The sequence below is a fragment of the Orcinus orca genome, chromosome 1 (assembly GCF_937001465.1).
Source record: "Orcinus orca chromosome 1, mOrcOrc1.1, whole genome shotgun sequence".
Lineage (NCBI taxonomy): Eukaryota > Metazoa > Chordata > Mammalia > Artiodactyla > Delphinidae > Orcinus > Orcinus orca.
This window is the reverse complement of record NC_064559.1, coordinates 199568521-199591821: the sequence shown is the minus strand read 5'-3', so window position 1 is coordinate 199591821 and position 23301 is coordinate 199568521. Positions and strand designations below refer to the sequence as shown.

Here is a 23301-nt window from a genome sequence, read left to right as displayed (position 1 = left end):
TGAAGTCCCAGAGCCAGGAGATCGGAGTGGCGTGAGGCCATTATTTGACCCCTTTGGGCTGTTCTCCCACCTGAATCCAATGAAGCCACTAATCACTTGGTCACAGTCTTCACTGGGCACCCTTGGGTCCCCAGGGTGTGGGGATATGGCATGTCCTGTGGTTTACCCTGAGGTGGGCAAGAGCAGGTGGCCTGGGAGCCAGTTGAGCCTGCCGACTGAGGACCAGGACTCCTGCCCTGAGACCCCCCACTCTCTCTCGGGGCTGTGGGAGGGTTGAGTCGGCGAGGCTGGGCCCAGCCCTCAGCAGGTGCACCCCACAAGGAGCGCTGTGAACATCACACATGCCAGGGCCCCGCACTGACCCGCACGGCCTGTGGGCTCAGCCGGCGCTCAGTGTGGAGGGTGTCCACTGAGGTGCAGCCGCACAGGCCGGTGGACCCACACAGCCTCGGGCTTTCATCCCGGCTCTGCCATTAATTAGGGCACAGCGCTCTGTGCTTTGGGCCTTGGCTTCTTCGTATGAAATCAGAATATCGTCCTGACCTCACAGGACTTTGGGGAGGGTCACGCCGCAAAACTTCTGGTTAAATCTCTCTGGCCTCGGTCGATGCATCTGTAAAACTGGGCAATGCTAGCTTCCTCCTTGGGTTGTGGGGAGGATGCCGTGAGATAGTGGATGTAGAGCACTGAGTGGGTGGTGGTAAGTGCTTTGAAACGGGAGCCATGTTCCTGAGCATTAGTGAAGCCCGTGGCCCCAGGAGACGGGGTGGGGGGCAGCGGGGACCAGGCCACTGTGAGGCCTCTGAAGGCTTAGGAATCTGGTGAGTGTCTCCACTGGAGAGAGTATTTCTGGACGAGCCCAGGGGGTCGTCAGCACGGTGGTGCCTCTGTGGAAGGCAGCACGGTGAGTGGATGGGGCCCCCTCCCCACTCACTGCCTGACTTCGGGCAAGCACACGTCTTCTCTGGGCCCCATTTTCTCATCTGTCTGATGGGAGGCGGTGGTAGTTTCCGGCCCCACAGGGCTGCTGGGAGAATCTGGCATGTAGATTAGGTGGGTGGGGCCAGAAGTTAGGGGAAGTAGATGTCACGTGGTTCTTCCCCTGGGGCAGCCCCAAGAACTGGGCTCTGCCCCTTGACTCACGGGTTGTGGGGCCTCCACTGCAGTAATAGGACAGTCAGCCCAGCCTTGTGAAGGTCACAGCCTGGTCACCAGCTGCTCTACTCCCTGCAGATATTAGTCACTATCATCTTTTGCTGAAAAATAACCCCATGCTTCCTCCTGATCCTGGGACCTGAGTCTCCAGCTAAGCCCCAGTGTGTCTGTTTTGCTCTTTGGCTGAAAATCTTCCCCGACCCCTCACCCGCCCGGCTTTCCCGTGCGGGGGAGGTAGAGGCTTGGGGTCAGTGTGGAGACCTTCAAGCCCACCCAGAGCCCCCACGAGTAAGGATCAGCTGCTCTTTGGTGAGCGCCTGCCATGTACCAGGCTCTTGGCTAAGAGCTTTCTGTGCAAATATTGTATTTCCTGCACCTTTCAGCTTATTATCCCCATTTTATAGAGAGGCTCCAAGAACCAAAGTTCTCTTCTCTTTAGAATGCGTGGTTTCTGAGCAGATTTTTTTTTTTTAAACCCATCTCAGTGCCATATTTTGTCTGTGTTAACGAAAAGCATTTTCACCTTCGTGCACTTTTTTGGAGTCTGCCCTTACTTTTGTGAGGCCTGCAGTTCAGTTATTCTCCAGGTAACAGCCCAGGAAGTGAAGCTCAGACGTGAAGGTGAGGCCGAGAGCTCCCAGAGGTGGAGCTGGGGCCAGGGCTGGGACCCCGTGTTCTGGGCCCGGCAAACTGGCTTTCCCACCTCAGTCTAGAAACAGCATCTCAAACCCGAGTTGACAGGGACCCCAAGAGTGCCCGGCCCTGGTGGCACCTGTCCCTCCAGGCCAGTGGATTGTCAGGTCTCTGTCCCCCAGTTTCCAGTTCAAGGCATTTCCTGTGGGGCCGGGGAAGAAAAGGGAACATTCCTGGACGCTGGGCCAGGCGCGCCCCCTACTGGACCATCCTGGACGCTCACGGGGAACTCAGATTTGGGGTGAGGGATCTGAGTCATTCAATGCCCCGGACCATCTTCATTTTCCCCCCTAGCATGCTGAGGCCAGAGCTGAGGGCCTGAGTCAGGGCTTGGTCTTTGGGCTTCTCTTTTCCTCTAAAAAATGCCACAGAAGGGCTTCCCCGGTGGCGCAGCGGTTGAGAGTCCGCCTGCCGATGCAGGGGACACGGGTTCGTGCCCTGGTCCGGGAAGATCCCACATGCCGCGGAGAGGCTGGGCCCGTGAGCCATGGCCGCTGAGCCTGTGCATCCGGAGCCTGTGCTCCGCAACGGGAGAGGCCAGAGCAGTGAGAGGCCCATGTACTGCAAAAAAAAAAAAAAAAAAGAAAAAAGAAAAAGCCACAGAAGCCCCAAATGAGCATTCCGATCCTAGCAAGGTGGTGTGGATAGGGGAAGTTGTTGAGCCGGTGTGTGCCAGGCACATTTCTTGTGCTTCTCTGCGTTTTTCACGTCCTCCTCACTCTGCGGGGTGGATGTCGTGTTCTCACTGCCTCCTGCTTATGGACCAGGAAGTGGAGCTGAAGGTCCACCTTGACCCACGCCCCCACCTGCCCGCCTGGGTTCAGAAATTGGGGCTGGTGGGCTTGGCCTCAGGGCCTCGGCTCACCAGCCCTGTCTCTTGGCCAGCAGGGGCAGAGAGGAAGCTGCTCTACGAGGATGTGCGCCGGGACGGGGCACCCCGGGAGACGGAGGACCTAGGCTGGAGCTCCAGTGAGTTTGAGAGCTACAGCGAGGACTCCGGGGAGGAGGCCAAGCCGGAGGCGGAGCCCGCCAAGCACCGAGTGTCCTTCCAGCCCAAGGTGAGGGGGAAGGCGTCTCTCACCCCAGCCAAGGCACCTGCGAGTGGGGTGGTGAGGGCCAGGCCTGAGACTTGTACCTAAACCTCAGTGATTCCCAGGGATGTATGGTGAGAGAGGGAGAAGTGGCCCATGTAATCCCGAGACAGGAAGTGACCCACCCACATTGCTGATTGGCCGTGGAGAGCCCTAAACCTAGGATGGGCGTGGTTAGTGCCTGGCACAGGTGTTGCCCCTGCTCCAGGCCTGTGGCAGACCCGGCAATTGATGACGATGCTCACGGGCTCAGATCTGGCTTCAGAATCCTCCTGAACACAGTGCTTGGGCAGCCTAACTAACTGATTACAGTGGACACATGGATCAAATCAGCTTGATCTCCCTGCCTCACAGGATGCTTCTCAGATCGATCTGAGACTCCCACAACCCTCTGCCCTGGGGAGGTGAGCAAGCGGGCTAAGTCAGAGGTGCCTGGGAGGCTTCTTTCCAAAGCCTTTCAAGGGGCCATCCATGCACTGATTGCTTCCAGTGTTTCTGCTTGGAACAGAGTTCATTCTGCTGATTTCATGGAAGGAGGCACGGAAGCCAAGAGGAGGATGGATCGTTTGGTTCCTCCTTCGCTGTGACAGCCTTGCCTGTCCCATTTGTTCTCTAGAAGCCACCAGAAGGCAGGTTCTATCCATGCCGAGATTTGGGATTGAATGGGAGCAGCCTCTTAGAGACAGGCCCTGCCCGACCAGAGGTGACTGGGTCTCTGTAAGGGTCCTTTTGAAAAGACACAGGCAGGCAAGTGGGCTCAGCCTGTCAGCGAGTCCTGCCTGCAGGTGGGGCAGGGACCAGGCAGGGGCCCCAGGCCCAGGCTGGATTACAGGGGCCTCCAACTCCCAAGTTTTTTGAGTGCCTCCTGCCCCTTTCTGAGTTTGGGGATCCCTTCTGGGAGAGGGGCACAGGCCAGAGCAGCGCCTACGCCTAAGAGTCTTCAGACGGACTTTACTCAGATGAAGAGGGCTCCCCAAGTCCTCAGGAAGCCTGGGGGCTGAGCAGGTCACTCCTGAACCCCTGCTCTCCTCTCGGCTGGGCCCCCGTGGGCGGCGCCACGGAAAACAACCTTGACCTCCTGCTAGCAAAAAACGTTAAGCATCTCTGACACCTACTCTGTGCCCAGTCCACATGTTAGGGTGTGGGTTGGGGTACAGGGGGACTGGAAGACCCAGCCCAGGCTTGGGGAACCTTTGTAGTCTAGGAGGAGACACCAAATATGAAACGATTTGTCAAAAATGAAGAAAACATGCCTTTCTGTGAACACGAGCCCGTGTACGTATGGCCGCCTGCCCGACACAGGTGGGATTTGATGGGCCTGATCACAGGAGGCTTCCTTCCAAGAGAGGCGGGTTGGGAGCTGGGGTGCAGAAGCCAGAGGAGATGGGAAAGGTGTCCCCAGTTGGAGGAATGACCCAGGCGAAAGCCCAGGAACAGGCCTCTTCCTGCTTCTGTCCTTAGAAGGGGCAGCTCTGGTTTAGGGGAGGGAGGGGGCTTTGGTTATGAAGGTGCCACTCGCCCTGGGTAGCCTCTGCATAGCGGGGGCGGGACTCGTGTGTCCCAGCCCTGCTCTGGAGGGTGTGAGCAGTGGGACTCCAGGCCTGGGCCAGCCCTTGTTCTCAGCCTCTGACTGTCCCGCCTAATCTCCCACGGCCACTTCCCCAGCCCCGTGCCTTCTTGCTGGGGACCAAGAGGGAACCGTCAGCACCTCTCAGGGCAGGACGCGTGGGGATGCTGAGTTTGGGCTCTCCCATGGTGGTCCTCAGACTTGCACAGGCATCAGGATCGTGTGGGTAGTTGGTTGAAATCGCAGATGTCGTGGCCTCGCTCCCAGGTTCGGGGTTTGGGTGGGGCCTGGCAATCTGCTTTTTAACAGCGCTCTGTCCTCCGGGGATGCAAGGGGCCCACAGGGCACTCTGAGAAATGCTGGGCGGGCCCTCACCTTGGCCTGGCCCCAGGGGTGGGGGTCTCTGGGGGCTGCCCCTGGGCTTGTGTCCCGCACACCCTCAAGCTGGGGGCTTGGGACTCTTCCTCAGCAGACAAACGACGTGCAGAATTCTTGGAATTTCTGACCATGAGGACTTTTCTCCAGCCACGGGCCCAGGCCCGCCTGTTCCCTGAACAGCAGGCTCCCAGGGATTGTAGTGGGGGGTATTTCTTCTGACACCCACCTCTGCCTGGGAACCGCCCCACCACAGCCCCACCTGCAGGGCTTTGCCCTCCTGAGCTGCTTGGGGCGCATCTGCTCCTACGCGTCGTGCTGCAGCCGCTGCATGTTTCCGGTGCCACCGCTGCTTGCCTGTATGTAGTTTGTGCTGTGGCGCGTCAGGCAGCAGAGATCTGGGCAGAGTCGGGTCCTGTCCTTAGAGTCTAACAGGAGCCTGGTACCCTGTGCAGCTGCAAAAGGACTAGTGGAGCCCCTCCTGCAGGTGTCTGGCCAAGCCAGCCCTCAGTGGGCCGATTTTTGCCAAAGAAAATGACTGAGGCTCTGCAGAGGCAGAGGGACTGCCTTAGGAGCACTTGACCCAGATGTGACCGGGAGCCTGATCCTGCTTAATGAGGGCCTGCTGGTCGCCCCCCATGGTCAGTGGGAGGTTTTTTCTTTTTTTTCCCAGCTGTGAAATGGGCTCCACTGAACCTGTCCACTTTCTGATTGTGATCTCTTCATAATGAAGGTGACCATGATCCAGTTGGCCAGGGGCCTGGGCAGCAATGCCAGCTCTGACCTCAGCTGGTTGACTCTGGTCCGGCTAATTCTGCAGTTCACCTTCGAATCTAGTTCTTCGGACCCTGAGAGAGGCAGAGGCCCAGGTCCTCTATGATTTATCATGTCAGTCTTATTTACAGATGAAACAGGACTCCAGTTTTCTGGGGAGTCTGAGTAACTCTCAGAAGGATCCCTGTCCTGCTACTTCTCTGTATAACAATAGTGAATATGTGCCCAGTGCGGTACAGCTGACAGCAGTTTCATTTATTGTTCCTAATACCCTAGAGTGGTTGGTGTTACTTGCTTCAAGAGTCTCATTTTGTTGATCAGAGAACCTAAGTGACAGAAGCTCAGAGAGGTTAAATGATGCGGTGAGGGCCACACAGCAAGTAGGTGGTAGAACCGCAGCTCAACATCACATAGGATTGGAAAGGAAGTACCTTGTTCATCCGTTCATCCCTCCATCCGTCCGTCCATCCATCCATCCATCCATCCAGTCAACTGTCCATCCATTCAACAAATATTGAGCGTTTATTATTTGAAAGATAGTCTAATATCTAAAAAAGCTTCCATTTTGTTGAACACTCACTAAGCTCTGGGGTTTACATGCTTTGTCCATTTCACCTTCTCAGTGATACTATGAGGTAGTTATTATTATGGCTACTTTACCAGTGAGGAAGCTGTCACTCAGAGAGGGAAGGAGACTTTTCCAGCTAGTACGCGGGGAGCAGTGCTTTGAATGTAGGCCCACCTGCCTCTAAGCTCGTGCTTTTGATTCCTCTGCTTGTCTACTTTTCTACAAGTAATCCCAGTCATGGTCTTCTCTATATTTTACCAAATGTCACTATTGCTCCTACAGTTCATGCATTTGAATGTCTGTCTGTTTGTCCATTTATCTGTCCATCTTCCCAGATAGTATGTAAGCCAGCCACCTACCCCTCCATCCAGTCGCCCGCCCATCATCCCTCCCTCCCTCTGTTCCTCCAGTGGTGTGCTCGAGCCAGCTCGAACTAGCTCACAAGAGCCCAAGAACCAATTGTGCACATCCCTTTCCAACTTCACACTCAGTGATGTCGCATTGGTAGTCTGAAATTGGCCGTGGTGGGCGTGTTCACGCCATGGAAATACTACAAGGCAGGGCTCTTTTTCCTGGAGAACCACTCGTTGAATATTTACCAGCACAGCACTGCGTCCAACCATCCATGTTTTTATTAATTCATCTGACTGTCTCTTCATCCCTCTACCCATTTGCCATCTGTACAGTCATCCAACTAAATGTATCCATTTGCTCACCCATCCATCCACTTATCTGTCTATCCGTCCATCTATGAGCCTGTCCTTCTACCCATCCGTCTATTGTCCATCCATCCACCCACCCCTCTCTGCATTCACCCATCTTTCTGCATTTGCCCACTCATCCATTTATCCCCTTGCCCACCCATTCCACCCATCCGTCCACCTGCCATTCGTCCATCTCGGAAACTTGCCAAGAGCCTCTAATGTCGAGAGCCCCATGCTGGGCTCCTGGGATGGGGAGATGACCGAGACACAGTCCTTGTCCTCTTAGCACTGGGAGGGGGCCTGGGCTGTTCCCCTCCCGCCTCTGCTCCCCCACAGCTGCAGAGACCCAGCCCCCAACTGCGTGGCATGTTGGGGTTGGATGCTGCTGGAGCTCATTCCAGGCAGGGGCCTGGTGGTCCCCAGGTGCCCGATCCCACCCACCCCGGGTTGTCTACCCACCACCTCACCTGAGTCTCCTTTTTACTCTGTTGCCGGTGTTTTGTCTCCTGCCCTCCCCGCCTGCTTCTCTCACCTGCTGTCCTTCTGCCTGGCTGCTTGGGGGCTCCAGCTTTCTCCAGACCTGACTAGGCTAAAGGAGCGATGCGCCAGGACTAAGAGAGACATCTTGGCTTTAAGAGTTGGGGGGAGAGACATGCAGGAGCTGAAGCACAAGTACGATTATAAGGTATTGTCTGTCTGTCCCTCCAAGTCCTGGGGGCTCCCGGGGCCTTTCCTGCGCTTCTGGGGCTGCAGGGGTGGGGCTGGGTCCTGGAGCTACCTCGAGCCCTGGAACCTGGTGGCATCTTTCGTCGGCTGCGCGGGCTGATGCCAAAGGCTGGCTCGCTCCTGTCCATGTCCTCGCCTCTCTTTCTTCCCACCCTCAACTGACACCTTAACCGTCGATAAGAATTCCTGTGTGGGCTCTCAAACTTTAGGGCCCTCAGAATCACCTGAGTGCTTTGAAAAATGCAGATTCCTGAGCTCCACCCCCAGAGAGGCTGATTCTACAGGTCTGGGCCGAGGCCTAGGAATCTATGAATTTGGTAACTATGGCAGGTGGGTTTGGGTTACACTTTGTTGGTGACATTGGACGTTCCTCCGCCTCGGAGCTGTTCAGAGAGGTCCGGGGTAAGGAGGCCAGTAGGAGAAGCCGCAGTGCCTTCTTCTCAGATGGGACTCCGACCTCTGCATGAGGGTGATGATATGGACAGCAGTAGCTTCCATTCATTGAGCACCTACTGTGTGCTGTGGGCTTTGGAGGCCTGCAGGCCTGGATTTGAATGCCAGCCCCACCACCTCCTCACTGTGTGATCCTGGGCAGGCCTCTTGACCTCTCTGAGCTTCAGTTTCCTTGCCTGTGAAATGGCGGCATGAACAGTACCAGCGCCCAGGGTGGATGTGAGCTCAGAACCGTCAGGTGCTTAGGGCCGCGCCGGGCACAGCCTAAGAGTTCAGTGGATGGTGACCATTACTACTTGTGTGCCTGACCGTTTTCTCCCTGAGACGCCCTAGCAGGCCGCTGTCTTACTGCTGTCATTCAGTGTTAGTAAGGCCAGCAAGTGAGGCAACTGGCTGGTGGCCACACCAGCGGCCAGCGGCAGAACTGGGGTTCAAGCCTCGGTCTGTGCAAGCCAGAGCCTGCCTGCCCTCTATCCTGTAGCCCTGCCCATTTCCTCAGAACCGGAGGCCTCTCTGGAGGAGGCGGAGAGACCCTTTACAGTTTGCAAGACCCTTATACGGACACCCTCTGAGAGCCGTGTGACTGGAGGTGGGGGCAGGTTTAACTTCTCAGGAAGCTGCGGCCCAGGGAGGAGCAGGGAGCACGTGGAGGGCGGCGTCGAGACCAGGGTGCTTTCCCCAGCCCGGCCCCTGAGTTGGCCCCCAGATCGGGCTCTGTCCTCAGTGCTGTGAGCCAGTGGAGGTGGCAGGTTGACCCAGGGACGCCTTCCAGGTGCTCACCTGTTGCTCTTTTTTGGCCCAGGAAGGGTCTCTGATGGTTCCCCCAAAGACCACTTTGGGGGTTCCTAGGACAGCCCCCATGACGGCTTTCTGCTGAGACAGGAACTGGGCTCCAGGACAGAGGTTTCCACTGTGGGGGTCATGACCCCCTCAGAGGAGGGTGAGCATCTTTGTACGGTTTCCGGGGTCTGGGGTCGAATGTCCCTCTCATTAGATTCTCACAGGTGTTTATGACAGCCCCACCCACCTCTCCGAAAGGCCAAGAACTGCTGCTCTAGAATCATACCATTGAGAGGCAGGGAGGGGCCCGGGACTTCCCTTTCCCCTGCTGGCTGTTGGCTGTTTCCAGAAAGTCGTCTTGTTCCTGAAAAGTTACCACCCTGCCCACAGCCTCAGCGCCCACTGTGTTCGGCAAGCCTTCCTGACCCAGACCCTTGAGCAGTGCCCGGGCCCTTATGCTGGGGACCAGGGCGGGTGTTTGGAGGAAGGTGATAGAGAGAGCAGAGACCAGGGACCCCCAGATGAGTGCTTCCCACCTTTAGCAGAGAGCTTCAGGGAGAAGGGGGTTTCCTAGAACTGTACCGTCCATTATGATAGCCACCCAGCCCTTTACATTCAAGTTAATTAAAATGAAAGATCACCAGGACTCGGGGTCCTCAGTCGTACCCGCCAACTCTCAGGTGCCCAGTGGCGACGTGTGGCTGGCCGTTGCTACGTTGGACAGCGCAGACAGGGAGCATTTCCAACCACGTGGAAACTTCTAGCACTGGCTGTGCGTCAGGGAAGCTTCCAGGACTGGGCCGGGGGCTGAGGGGACAAAGCAGTGAGTTAGGGGACGGCAGCTCTGTTTGCAGGCCCAAGGTGCCGCTTCCCCGTCCTGGGCCTGCCTCCGCCCGCGCCCCGTGTCTGCTTCGCTTGCCGCGCCCGGCTCCGTGGAGGCACCAGCCTCCCCCGTGTTCCTGGGCAGAGGCTCAGTAAGAAACCCGGCTACTTGGTGGGGCCGGGGTTCCACGGATGGGATGGGGTTGCTCCCCTCCTTTCATACTTGCTCCTAAGGTAAGCTTGGGCATCTGTGCAGCTCCTTTTACTGTCCAGCGTGCTTTCCCAGACCCTGTTTAGTCCTCACAGGCTCTGGCGGGTCTCAGGGAGGAAACTGAGGCTCAGTGAGGTTAAGGGTCTTGTCCAGAGTCACGCGGGTGGGGAGCGGTAGGGCTGGGATCTGAACCAGGCCTAGGACTCCAGGCCTCCAGACTTTTCCCCAGTGTCACACCATGTCCTTAATTTGACACCCAAGGGGAAAAAATTGGGTTAGTAAAGAGGGTTCCCCCCGGAAGGTCCCCCAGGGCGTGAATGCCCTTCCAGCCCTTCCCAGGAGGTCTCGGGGTGGCAGTGCCCTGCGGTCTTTCTTGGCCTCTGCTGCCACCTCCCTGGGAGGCAGTGGGCTCCAGGGTCCTCATGTTTGTAGCCTCGGCCGGGAGGCCTGGGTAGGGCCGGTGGCCCTTCGTGGCAGATGTCGCAAGGCCTCCTTCCGCTTCTCTGATGAGCCCCCCTGCCTTTGCTCAGATGACCCAGCTCATGAAGGCCGCCAAGAGCGGGACCAGGGACGGGCTGGAGAAGACGAGGATCGCAGTCATGCGCAAAGTGTCCTTTCTGCACAGGAAGGACGTCCTCGGTGAGGAGCTGCGGGCTGGGCCAGGGGCGGGCTCGGTGCTCGGCAGGGGTGGGTGGGCGAGGTCACTGGGTGTCCGGGCTCCTCTGGCGGTGGGGTTTGGGGACTGATCCCCAAATGTGCCAGCTTGTTTCCCGGCCTGTGGCAGGTGGACCCCATCTCTTCCGGGAAATGTGGGCCTCTCCCTTCAGCATCCCTGCCCTGGTCTCTGTCGTGGCCTCCTTGGCCTCTTGCCTCCCATGCTCACCTGACCTCATCTTTGAACGCGCCTGTTCATTCCCTTCTTTATCCATGCACCTGTCTCTCCACCAGCCGACATTTATTGAGAACCTACTAAGTGCCATGCCCCGTGCTGGGTGCAGGGACACCAAGATGAGTCAGGCAGTATTGCCTGCAGGAGCACGTGGGACAGAACGGAGACAGGCACGCAAACAGGAAATGACCAGCCGCATGGTGGGCTGCCACGGTGGGAGCGTGGGGGAAGTGAGCGTGGGATACGCGAATGAAAGGTCAGGGAAGGGCTGAGAGCAGAAGGAGAAGGGGACCCAGGTCCATCAGGCCAGGGAACGGGGCAGGGAGTGGGTGCTCCGGGCAGAGGAGCCAGCATGTCCAACGGTCCGGAGGTGGGAAGGTATGAGACGTTCAAGAAGTGATTTTCACGATGGTCATCGTTTATGGAGTGTCTGTTATGTGCCAGACACTCTCTGAAGAGCTTTACAGTTTCTCATTTAATACTTTTATACACCAGACAGGGACAGAGGACTGTCTTGTTCCCATTTGGAGACGGGGGAACAGGCACAGAGTGGTTCAGTGTCTCGCCTGGGGACACACAGGTGTGGAGGGGACGGAAGAGGCTTCCTCTGGCTGGAGTGAGGGCAGGGGGGAGAGATCAGGGCCCCGTTGGCACAGGCATTCAAGCCAGGGAGGACTTTGAGGCTCTGCGCCCTCTTGAAATCTATGTATTTCACCCTCTCTGTGCCTCAGTTTCCTCATCTGTACAATGGGGCTAATCTGGCATCTGTCTCAGGGGGCTTTGGTGAGGATGACCGAGCAGTAGCAGTACATGGAAAGAGCCCAGCACGGCTCCTGGCCCCTGCGTGGCAGGTGTTACTCCCGGTGGCAGCCACAAAAAGGGGGTGTTTGGTGCTGGGACAGCATCTTGCTGCTCCGGCTCCGATCCCGGTTCCACGGCCTCCTGGCTGTGTGACCTTGCCCACTTCTTCCCCTCTTGGACTGCCAGGTTCCTCATCTGTGAAGCGGGTTTAATTAACCCCACCACTGCATATACTTGATTCAGCGCCAAACTTTTGGGGAAGCCCTACCCCCCGACGAGGGAGGGGACGATGGGCCGAGGAGCCATTCCGAACTTGGAGTGGCCTGGAGAACGGACAGGCTGGACATGCTGGCTGGCTGGGAGCTCTTCCTGGTCACCCTCCCCATCCCCAGGCCAGCCGGGCGGCCAGCAGGCTCCCTCCCCACCTTGCCTGTTAGCCCGGAGCCTTTCCTAAAGCGACCCTCCCACCAGAGGCGTTATTAATAGCCACGGCAAGGCTCGAATCACCGGCCAAGAATGTTACCCAGTGGCGCATGGGGGAAGAGGAAGCCGCGGGGCCAGCGGCTGGGGTGGGTGCGGAGTGATGCCCGGGGTGCCATGTGGGCCAGGCAGGAGGGCCGCCACCACCCCGACCCCCATACTGTCATCCACTGTCCTTCCTCCTCCTCCTCTTCTGTCTCCTGCTCAGGTAAGGCCCGTCTGCGTGTCCCTGTTCCCTCGGCCCCCGGGAGCCACCGCCACTTCTCTCTCCCCAGCTTCCCCTTAGCACCCGCTTCCTGCTGCCTGCGGCTGCCAGCACCGGGTTTCAGGGCCTCAAGCAGCGGGGTCCCGTCTCCCTGTGCCTGTGCCTGGAGCTCGTGGGGCGGGAGCCCTGCGAGGCCGGGTTACTGCGCTCTGCCTGACCTCCGCTCTTTCTCTCCACCCCGGCCTCTGTCTGTCTCGATCTGTCCTCTGAGGTCTGCCCCCACTCATGTCTGCGTTCCCCTATTGGACAGCAGCTGGACTTTTTCCCCATTGGGTCTCTTTTTTTGAAAGATGAAAACACAAAGCCAAACAGCCCTGCTCTTCTCGGGGTTTACTTTCTTCCCCCTTTTTGGCAACAAGAAGAAAACTATTTTTAGTGTCTAGTGATGGGGACATGGGCGGCCTGGCCTTTGCCATCCCAGAAGCGGGCGGGTCTGAGCGGGGACAGAGACTCCTGGCAGGGTGGATTCTGAGAGCCGAGCCCCTGCTGCGTGTTGCTTCCTACTCCCTCGCTCCATTCCTCCCTCACTTCTATTTCCGGGTGGACTGTTCTAGCAGAGTATAGCCAGGAGGCCAGTGAGTAGGCCCTAATCCTCTGTGGCCCCAGGAGCCGCTCATCCCAGGACGCCGGTCTGTGGGGGGGAGGGTGGTTTCCAGCTCCTGGAGTTTGAGCAGGTGTGTCATCCTTGGCCTTGCATGTGTCACCAGCCCATCTCACTTTCCAGGTGACTCGGAGGAGGAGGACATGGGGCTCCTGGAGGTCAGCGTTACGGACATCAAGCCCCCAGCCCCGGAGCTGGGCCCCATGCCAGACGGCCTGAGCCCACAGCAGGTTTGTGGGAGGAGCAGGGTGTCTTCAGGGGGAGGGACGGTGGGAACCCCAGCCTGCTACCTGGGACCATGCAGGTCTGGGTCTGGAAGGGGAGTTGATGATCAGGGGGCCCTTGACAGAGCCCCAGCTGGATGGGGGACCTCCTGGGGTCTCTTCCCGACCTGCTGCACAGACTTTCCAAATTGGACCCTGCAGGTTCCACGCCATCATGCTGGGTGGCGGTGGGGCTGCATGTGGAGCTCTTGCTTCCCAGCCCTGCGGCAGCCAGAGTAGCTCCTGTGTAACTGGGTCAAACGAAGGTGTTTGAACAAAGGGCCCGCAGTCCCTTTCTGGGAAGCACCGAGCTAATCCAGTTCAGGGAGGAGCCCTGGAGGTGCCCGGCCCCCCTCCCCCAATCCACCCACCGGTCATCAGTTCAGACCCCAGAGTCACCGCAGGCATCCCAGGAGCGGGGCTCTTCGGGCGATGTCTTCCTTCTCCAGAAGTGTCACATCGAGATCGGGGTGGCTGTGCTCTGGGACCTTCCTCGGCAGAGTCAGGTTTGGGTTTTTCCCCGCTGGGGTTTTCTTAGCCATGAGGCAGAGGGAGAGACCCCTGCCTCCCTCTGGTCATGAGGGCTCTGAGCAAGACATGTCAGGGAAGCAAATGCAATGAGGGGGTTGGCCGGTTTGGAGTTGGCAGGAAATCCTGAGGATGGGCCCCTTTTGCAAATCGGAGATACGGCCACACCTCTCGTCTTGGGAGTCCATCCGCCTCCTTCTTTCCTTCTTTCTCCTGCCTGGCCCCTGGCAATACTGAGGTGGTGACCCCCCTGCTCCCTCCCCTATGCAGTGAGTCACTGTCAGAGCCGTCAGAGCTCAGAGCCAGGCAGGACCCCGGGCTACCAGCTGGTAATCCGGGGTTCCCCTTTTTGATGTCGGCCGGGTCTGTCTCCTCGGGAGCCTTTTGCATTTCTTGGGTCAGCAATGTTAGTTACTCTAGGCCAGTGGCTCTCAACCGACTTTATTTTGTCCCCCAGGGGACATTTGGCAATGCCTGGTGATGCTTCTGGTTGTCACAGCTTGCGGGGGGTCGGGTGCTACTGGAATCTGGTGGGTAGGGGCCAGGGACGCTGCGACACGTCCTACAGTGCACAGGACGGCCCCAAGCATCAGCATGCCGAGGTGGAGAACGCTGCTCTGGGAACACCTGGGAAACTGGGGATCGTTGACAAGGCATCCTGCTGTGGGGCAGCTTGAAGGACAGGGGCCATGGTCAGGCCCGGGCGTAGGCAGGGTGGTGGGAGGAGATGCAAAGGTGTGCCAGAGGCAGGAGGGAGGAAACAGAGGGGAGCAGGGGAGATGGTGGTGGGCGCCTGGATCGATGTTCTCAGGATGGCTTTGGGGGCACAGTGGGGATCAGTCACCCTCCCAGCTCTGGGCCAAGGTGGATAGGCTTCGCCCTCGGACACCTCTCATGTGCGATACCTTTCATGAGCTCTGTCCCAGCTTTGCTGCACGCTAGAATCACCTGGGAAGCTTTAAAAAACACTGTTACCAAGGTTGCACCCCATAGCAATTCCTTCAGAATGTCTGGGGTGGGAGTCACATGATTCCAGTGTACAGCAAAGTCCCCCTGCCCCCCCCAGCCCGCATGCTGCTGTATCCAGGTGAGGGCTTCTTGACTGGGTGTTGGTCGGTCTGCACCTGAGAGATGCACTAATTTGAGCTGAGGAGAGACAGGGAGGGCAAGAGGGGAAGGATAAGGGGCGGGGATGTTTAGCTTGAAGTAGAGCCCACTTGGTGGGGATGGGAGAGAGATTGGTTAAGGATTGGATCTATAAGTGTCGGGAGCTGAGATTTCAATTTCACCTAAGAAAGAATTTTCTACTAAAGTTGTCCAAAGATGGAGGAGACCACCCGTCCCCATGGAGGAGAGTGGTGGTTTCCCATCCCTGGATGTGTGGGAGCAGAGACCAGGCAGGGGACTCGAGTCCCAGTGTCCCCTGCCCCCATGCTGCAGTCTGGGGAGCACGGGCATTTGTCTGGGGTTGGCAGGGCCTCTGGAAGGGAATGCTGGCCTGCCAGGCCCCAGTGGTCCAGGAGCAGCTCTGGGAAAGACGAGTTCCTTCTGTCCCGCGGCCGGCAGCTCCACTGGGCGTCATGACTCCTCGTCCCATCACCCGGGGCTCCGCACGCAGCCAGAGCTCGCTCTGTGCCGTGGTTGGCACAGGTGCCGACTGTGCTTTCTGCCCGAGCAGGTGGTCCGGAGGCACATCCTGGGCTCCATCGTGCAGAGCGAAGGCAGCTATGTGGAGTCTCTGAAACGGGTACTCCAGGTAGGACTCCGGGGGGTCTGGGGAGAGGGCAGGGGAGACCCCGGAGGGACATTTTACAAGGAGCGTTTGGGGACTGTGGGCATTTTTAAGGGGAAGGAGCCAAAGGCCAGGGCTTTTATGGAAACAGCAGGAACTCCAAATGGGGGACACCAAGAATTCCAGATGCCTTGGTGTTCACAGGATGACTGCATTTTCTGAAACCATGTCGGGGTTCAATAAAATGAGCTGTATCCTATGGACTTGAGGGCATGTGGTGCCTCTTGTGCCTCCCTCGCCACTCTGGGAGCCCCCGGGGCAGGGGCTGATGTCTCCCCGTCATCTTGGAGCTCCCTGGGTGCGCCCTCTCCCCTGTGATCCGGATGCACAGGAATTGCTAAGTAGATGCTTGCGTGACTATGGTGTGCTGGCCTGGTCTGTAGTTTGCATTCCTGAAAAGGTGAACCTTCTGGGATGTTGTGGGCTCTCGGGGAGGACAACAGGGAGGGGAATTGTAGGGGTGGGAGGGTGCTAGTAACAACCTCATTTCCCCTCCTGAGTTTGGATCCACAGTGGAGGAGCCCAGACCTCAGGCAGGTAGAGACAAAAATATCCCGTGTTTCTGACAAAGCTGGTTGGAGAGTGTGGCTCTAGGTCTTGCTGTGACATCACTGCCACTGCTCCGTTAGACAGACTGGCTCACTTGTGGGCAAAGCCGATCTGGGCCGGCCCCTGGGGACTGCCTCCATGGAGCTCCTTGCAGGCAGGGGTCTGCCCGAAAACCCAGCTTAACACATAAGTCACGGGGGTGGGTTATGGATGGGCAGAAGGGTCAGGAGTGTTACGATCACGGAGATCCTTCCAGAAGGACAGGTGAAGAGTAAGGGGTGGGTGCTCCTCCCGCAGGATGGTCTGCCGAGTTCTGCTTGGCCCGGTCCAGGTGGCCATGAGGGCAGTGGGGGCAGGGGCTGTGGCCTGGCCTCGGGGCACTCACCCCGCCCGCGCCCCCGCCTCAGGATTACCGCAACCCCCTGATGGAGATGGAGCCCAAGGCGCTGAGTGTCCGCAAGTGCCAGGTGGTGTTTTTTCGCGTGAAGGAGATCCTGCACTGCCACTCCATGTTCCAGATCGCCCTGTCCTCCCGCGTGGCCGAGTGGGACTCCACCGAGAAGATTGGGGACCTCTTCGTGGCTTCGGTAGGTGTCCCCAGACTCTCCCCAACCTGCCAAGGTGCCAGCCGCGGCCGTGATCTGGATGCGCTCCGGGCCAGCCTCCTGCCTCCACCTGGTCGCCTCGTCCCAGCCAGCGGGGTCAGAGGGTGGCAGGGCCTGAGTCGGCCTGGCCTGCGCGGGGGTGGGCGTGACACCTTGCAGCGTGTCCTTGGAGATGTCCGCCCGCGTGCCTCCCGCTCGCTGTTCTGGCAGCGCCTCCAGGAGACTGGCCACTGTGGGCAGCCACCTGGCCGATCTCAAGCGCCCCCTGCCGAGTGCTCGCGGAGGGACCGCTGTGCGACGCTCACACAGAGCACGGCCTTGGCCCCAGAGGGTGCTGCAGGGTGTCGGGGCCAGGCCACTGGGTCGCGCTCCCGGAGACCTGGCCTGGTCCCAGCTCAGCTGTGCAAACGTGGGCAGCTCCAGGGCCCTCTCGGGGCTCAGGTCCCCATCTGTGGAAGAAGGGGGTGTGTGGACTCATGGTTTTTGACACTGAAGTCTGTGGGCCCCAGAGAGATTCATGGGGTGAAAGATGGTCAGATCAGTGGAAACTGCTTCGATATGTTGTAGGCAACTGGGTTCTGCTAAAAGACAAAAAACCCAGGGCCCTGGTCGGTGTGTCCATGGGGCTCAGGTCAGGAGCGCCATCCTTGAGGGTGGGGAGCTGGGGGGCATAGCAAAGGGCCTCCATAGCCCCCTTCGCCTGTGGGCCAGGCAGCCGTGCTGGGGGACGAGGGACCTCCCTGGGCTCTCCTTAGCACCACCTCTTCCACCCTGTGACCTTGGTGTCTCTGCCTCTCTGAGCCCTGTCCCCTCCCCTCACCGGGTGACAGGTTTCCTCACCTCAAGCCTAGCTGAGACCCTCCAGGCAGAGGAGGACTGTGGTCGCCGGTGAGGGTGGGGTGCTGGTCGCCCTCCCCCTCGCAAGGATGTGACCCTCCCGGGCCGCGCCCACACCTGTTACAGTTCTCCAAGTCCGTGGTGCTAGACGTGTACAGCGACTACGTGAACAACTTTACCAACGCCATGTCCATCATCAAGAAGGCCTGTCTCACCAAGCCCGCCTTCCTCGAGTTCCTCAAGGTGGGCCCGAGGGTGGTCCGGGGCCCCTCTCAATGGAGCCCCGGCCGTCGGGGGGGCGGGCAGGGAGGTGTCTCAGGAGGTAGGGGTCACTGCAGCAGCACTTCTTTGGCCCAGATGTCTCTCTTGTTTCCTTTGGGCCATCCCCAGTCCCACGGGAAGAAAATCTGCCTGTCCTTTCCCCACTCCACCAAGGGGAGGGTGAAGAAGAGTTAAAGTTTCTGTAAGCCGCTTGGGATCCTGGAGCTCTGACAGGTGGAAGCGTAGGCCTGTGACATCTGCAGATGGTGGCTAGGCTTGGTGTGGCTCAGGTAGTGGCCGGGATGATCCCTTTTCTTAAAGCGGTGCTTTGGGGATCACGTGCGAGAATAGAGTTTAAAGGACTATAGGCCTCAAGTAGCTGTGGGACCAGGTCCCCAGTCCCCATTTCCTAGGCGCACACGTAGGTGAGTCAGAGACGTGCCACCCAGCAGAGGGCGCAGGTGGGCTGGGGCCCCCCGGCCTCAGCCGAGCAGCCTACAGCCTGGATCCCAGAGGCTCAGGGGGCTTTCTCAATGGGGCGCCATCCGACATGGGTCCTGGGGGGTCAGTGGGGTTGAAACGGAGAGATGGAGAAGAGGGTGTCCTAGGTGCAAGGGTGTTGGGGCAAAGGTCAGACGCAAAGTCTGGTTGGATCCTGGGAGCACTGGGTGCCCGGGAGAGAGGCCCAGAGCAGTGGAGTTCAGTTTGGGCAGATCTGGACCTCCTGGCCCAGGGGCTAGGATGTCGTATTTCAGGCAGCGGGGAGCCACTGAAGTTTTGGGTGGAGGCAGATGGAGGCAGAGGCCGGTGGGGAAGCTGTGGCGGCAGCCTGGGTCGCAGGGGCTGAGGGCCCGGGTCAAGGTGACAGGTGGGTGGATGGAGAGGTGGAAACAGAAGCAAGAGACAGGACAGTAAGAACCGTCCCCCTGCTGATCCTCACCCCGGCCCAGGCCCGTCCGCTTTAGTTTAAGTGGAGGGAATGGTTGTCTCGGCTACTTTCAGTAGCCTGACTTCTTGGATAAATTGCTGAAATGTCCTACTTAGGCTTTTAGTCCAGAGACTTTAACGTGACGCTCTAGGCTTTCCAGGGTGAGGGGCTGTACCGGGGAGCCCTGTGGTGGCAGGGACCCCTGACTGTGGAACCAGGGACCTCCTGGGCTCTTCTCTTGGGCCCAAGGCTGAGCAGGGTCCTGGGTCCAGGGAGGGGAGCCCGGGATGGGCCGCATCTGTACCCCGGGTGCTGGGCCCTTGCTGCGGAGGCTCAGTGAATTACCCCCCCTCATCTCCAACAGCGGCGGCAGGTGTGTAGCCCCGACCGCGTCACGCTCTACGGGCTGATGGTGAAGCCCATCCAGAGGTTCCCGCAGTTCATCCTCCTGCTTCAGGTACCACGGGGGATTCCGGCGGCCACCAACCTGCAGGGTGGGGCGTGGGATGGTGCGAGCCTCATGGGGTTGGGGCAGGAGGGCTGGCTTCTCATCCGTCACCCACAACCTACGCATCTGTGCACGGTGGGCAGGGCCTTGGCCCCCCGGCCCCCTCTTTCCCCACTCCTAGGGTGGAGCCCATCGAGCTTACTTTCGCCTCCCCTGGTGGGAACCCGGTGACCGGTGGTTGTGGGAAGGCACGTGGAATCCGGGCGACTGTGGGGCCCCTGGCAGTGAGGAGATGCCCCGTGGATGCTCTGATCTTGGCACCTCAGGCTTCCCGGGGGAGCGTTAGCCTCCACGCTGCGCCCCGAGAGCTTGAGGCACCTCCCCTGATTGCCGGGGGTCCTCAGTCAGGGGGTGAGTCCCCCTGGGGCGAAGGCTGGCTGCCAGCCCAAGGGCCCAGCAGGGTTTCCTCTCTGTTCTCAGAGCGACCAGCAGCAGGAGTGGGTCTCGTCTCAGTGTACAGTTAGTTCATCAGTGAATCAGGGATCGGTCCGCACAGCTATTTTATTTTAGTTATTCATTCACTAGCTGCTTCTGGAGGCCTTGCTCTATGTCAGGCCCCGCCTGTCCTGGCTACAAGCTGGGCCCTTCTCAGGCCCGAGTGTGGAGGCGGAGGCTGTGACCCCAGCCAGGGGAGGGTCTGCTGGGGTGGGGGTCTCAGTCGTGGCTCCCTCTGGACCCCGGCAGGACATGCTGAAGAACACCCCCAGGGGCCACCCGGACAGGCTCTCGCTGCAGCTGGCGCTCACGGAGCTGGAGACACTGGCCGAGAAGCTGAACGAGCAGAAGCGGCTGGCCGACCAGGTGGCCGAGATCCAGCAGCTGACCAAGAGCGTCAGTGACCGCAGCAGCCTCAACAAGGTGCGTGCGTACCTGCCCTGCAGCCGGCCTCGCCTGTCGCTCTGCCTCCTGCCCCGTGGCACCCACCAGGTGGCAGTGTTCTCTGAGGGAGGCGATTCCTTGCTTCTCTCTGAGCCCGCAGACCTTACCTGAAGGATTAATCTTGACTAGACCTCCACATTCGTTACTACTCATGTGATTTTAGGATAAAAGCTGATTTAATTCAGCAGTGTAATTGCCAGTAAAGATGCCAGAAATGATAGCCTAGTATTGTGCTTAAACTAGTGGGCCGTGGAGTCAGAGTCTGGGTTTGAATCCAGATTTTGCCACTGGTGCTTACTGTGTGGCCTCAGGGGAATCATCCAACCTCTCTGAACCTCAGTTGCTTCCTCTGTAATGAGAAGAGCTCGATGGCGCCTGACCCTCAGGGCTTCTGCGAGGCAAATGAGAGAGTTGGCAAACTGGCAGACCCAGAGCCCTTAATACAAGGTGGTAGCTGTCATTATTAGTGTTATTTTTTAAGAAGCAAAAAGAAAAATCCACGCCATGTTTTGGGATTGCAACTTAGGAACATTCTAGCAAAAAAAAAAAATCTTGAAAAACTTTCAAATGAGTCTATTAGGGAACTCTGTTTTTATTTTATTTTATTTTTTTGCGGTACGTGGGCCTCTCACTGTCGTGGCCTCTCCCGTTGCGGAGCACAGGCTCCGGACGCGCAGGCTCAGCAGCCATGGCTCACGGGCCCAGCCGCTCCACGGCACGTGGGATCATCCCGGACCGGGGCACGAACCCGTGTCCCCTGCATCGGCAGGCGGACTCTCAACCACTGTGCCACCAGGGAAGCCTGGGAACTCTGTTTTTAAAACACAAAGTTGGTACAAAAAAAATTAGTCACCTCCCAGAGTCACCTGTTGGTGAACTTTATTTTTTAAATTTTATTTGTTTATTTATTTGGCTGCGTTGGGTCTTCGTTGCTGTGCGCGGGCTTTCTCTAGTTGTGGCGAACAGGGGCTACTCTTCGTTGCGGTGCGCGGGCTTCTCATTGCGGTGGCTTCTCTTGTTGCGGAGTATGGGCTCTAGGCGTGCGGGCTTCAGTAGTTGTGGCACGCGGGTTCAGTAGTTGTGGCTAGTGGGCTCTAGAGCTCAGGCTCAGTAGTTGTGGCACATGGGCTTAGTTGCTCCGCGGCATGTGGGATCTTCCCAGAGCAGGGCTCAAACCCGCGTCCCCTGCTTGGCAGGCGGACTCTTAACCACTGCGCCACCAGGGAGGTCCCCTTGGTGAACTTTAGTCCTCTGTTTCCCTAGTGGCTTGTGACATGGGCCGCTTGCAGCTGCACCCACATCTGGGAGGCCCCGGGCCCCGCCTTCTTTCACCCACCAGAGTGTGGGGTTTGGCCCCAGGGCACTTGGCGAGGGCAAGCGCTGTTCTTTGGGGAAGGGACATCCTGTGGAGTCACAGGGAGGTGTTCAGGTATTTGGGGGAAAACTGGGAGCCTCCTGGCTCTGTGGCCCCGAAAGCAGAACTGAGGCCAGTGACTGAGGCCGATGAGATGTCAGCCACACGGGCTGGAACTTTCTAATGTTTGGGGAGTGTCACCAGGAGCACCACAGCGCTTCCCACGCGGCCCCGCCCTTTACAGTACATGATACTCCCTAACCTGCGTTGTCATGTTTGATTTTCACCACAGGCCTGCAAAACAAGGCCCGGACAAGTGAACTTGCAGGGTCCCTTGCAATTCTAAGCTTCAGGGTCCTGCGTCTTAAGACTGTCCCACCTCAGGCCAAATTCAGGCTGCACATGTGTATTTAGGCCCACACAGTATTTTTAGGAAAATGGAATTAATTGCCAACATTTAGAAATGGAGAAATGTCCCACAACATTTAGACTCATGTATCTTCTTAAGGGTCGGAAGAGCTGGCACTCCGGCCCACCCTCCTATGTGGCACCAGTCACCTGAGTAGCGGCTGCCCTTGCCCCCTCAGTCCACATCCATGTCTTCCCACTGAGGTTACTTCTGGCCCTGCAGGCACCTGAGTTTGCTTTGCCTGTTCCAGGAGTATAGAGATGGGAAGAAAAGATGAGGCAGGGGATGGAGCCCCCTCCCCGGGGTGTATCCCCATCCAGGATTGCTCAGGGTGGGCCTGAAGGGTAGGGGTCATCCCCCCTCCCCGCCTCCAGTCAGGACTTCCCCAGCCAGTTCCACACAAGCCTTCTATTTTTTTAAAAAAAATTATTTGTTTATTTGGCTGCGCCGGGTCTTAGTTGCGGCATGCGGGGTCTTAGTTGCGGCATGCGGGGTCTTAGTTGCGGCATGCGGGGTCTTAGTTGTGGCACGCAGGATCTTTAGTTGCGGCATACAGACTCTTAGTTGCGGCATCCAGCTCCCCGACCAGGGATCGAACCCGGGCGCCCTGTGTTGGGAGCACAGATTCTTAGCCAGTGGACCACCAGGGAAGTCCCAAGCCTTCTATTTTGAAATGTCTCTCGGGTTAAAAAGACCTTAGCCCAGCCATGGCCACCGTGCTAGTGTTTGATGGTCTTTGCACTTGGGAAGTATCTTCTTCTGTCTTTAGCTCCTTTCCTGTAACCAAGAGGGTTTCTCTCGCTTTGGCTCACACACTTGTGAGATCACTCGGGAGAAGGAAACCCTTTTCTTTAGCACTTGCTCTGGGAAGAGCTGTCTGTTCCCTTCTGCTCTGTCCGCTGGGGGGGGACCCGGGCTGTGAGGAGCAGTGGTCACTGGCTGGAGGTCAGGGGGACCTGTTGGGTGTTGGGCGAGGAACTGACAGCCCCAAGCCTCAGTTTCCCCACCTGTCAAGTGGGTGTGTCGGATGCGTGTGGGATGGTGTCGTGGAGAGAGTGATGGTGGCGCACACCACGCCTTCCCCTGCCAGGGCCCCCCTGGGGCAGTCTCGGCCAGTTCTGAGGCCAGTGCAGTGATTTCCCTCTTGCCACCCATCACCCACAGAGAAGTGGAAACGAAACTGGGTGTGCCCGAAGTGCAACGGTGTCGGCTGTTTCCAAATGTGCTGCTCAGGACGCGACTGCAGGGGGCTGCTTGTGCAATACCCGAGTTTTCTGTTGTCTTTCTCGTTTTTAATCTGCTTAAGTGGCAGGAGGATGGTTGTCGGAAGCCAGGGGACTTTCCTCTCTCCTGAGCAAAAGGGTCACGGCACACTTGGCCGTCTTCTGAGGGGCCTGCTGTCTTCAGGGTCCCAGCTGTGTCTACACGAGCTG

At 58.3% G+C, this 23301-nt stretch overlaps 1 protein-coding gene across 8 annotated transcripts in view; it reads left to right on the top strand.

Moving 5' to 3' along the window:
- ARHGEF10L (Rho guanine nucleotide exchange factor 10 like) overlaps nt 1-23301 on the top strand; it is a 167712-nt gene that overhangs the window by 73867 nt on the left and 70544 nt on the right. For 4 of the 8 annotated variants that reach the window (XR_007475694.1, XM_049706266.1, XM_049706273.1 and 1 more), the window contains exons 7-15: nt 2734-2906; nt 7496-7612; nt 10450-10558; nt 13079-13185; nt 15425-15502; nt 16495-16674; nt 17656-17772; nt 19083-19175; nt 19911-20084. Coding sequence is in view for 7 of the 8 variants with exons in the window: in XM_049706266.1 (XP_049562223.1) it covers nt 2734-2906; nt 7496-7612; nt 10450-10558; nt 13079-13185; nt 15425-15502; nt 16495-16674; nt 17656-17772; nt 19083-19175; nt 19911-20084 (1148 nt within the window). In the remaining variant the exon portion in view is untranslated. Of the gene's footprint in view, nt 1-2733; nt 2907-7495; nt 7613-8927; nt 9047-10449; nt 10559-13078; nt 13186-15424; nt 15503-16494; nt 16675-17655; nt 17773-19082; nt 19176-19910; nt 20085-23301 lie in introns of those variants that run through there. The other 4 variants (XM_049706284.1, XM_033433087.2, XM_033433086.2 and 1 more) reach the window with 4 other exon arrangements.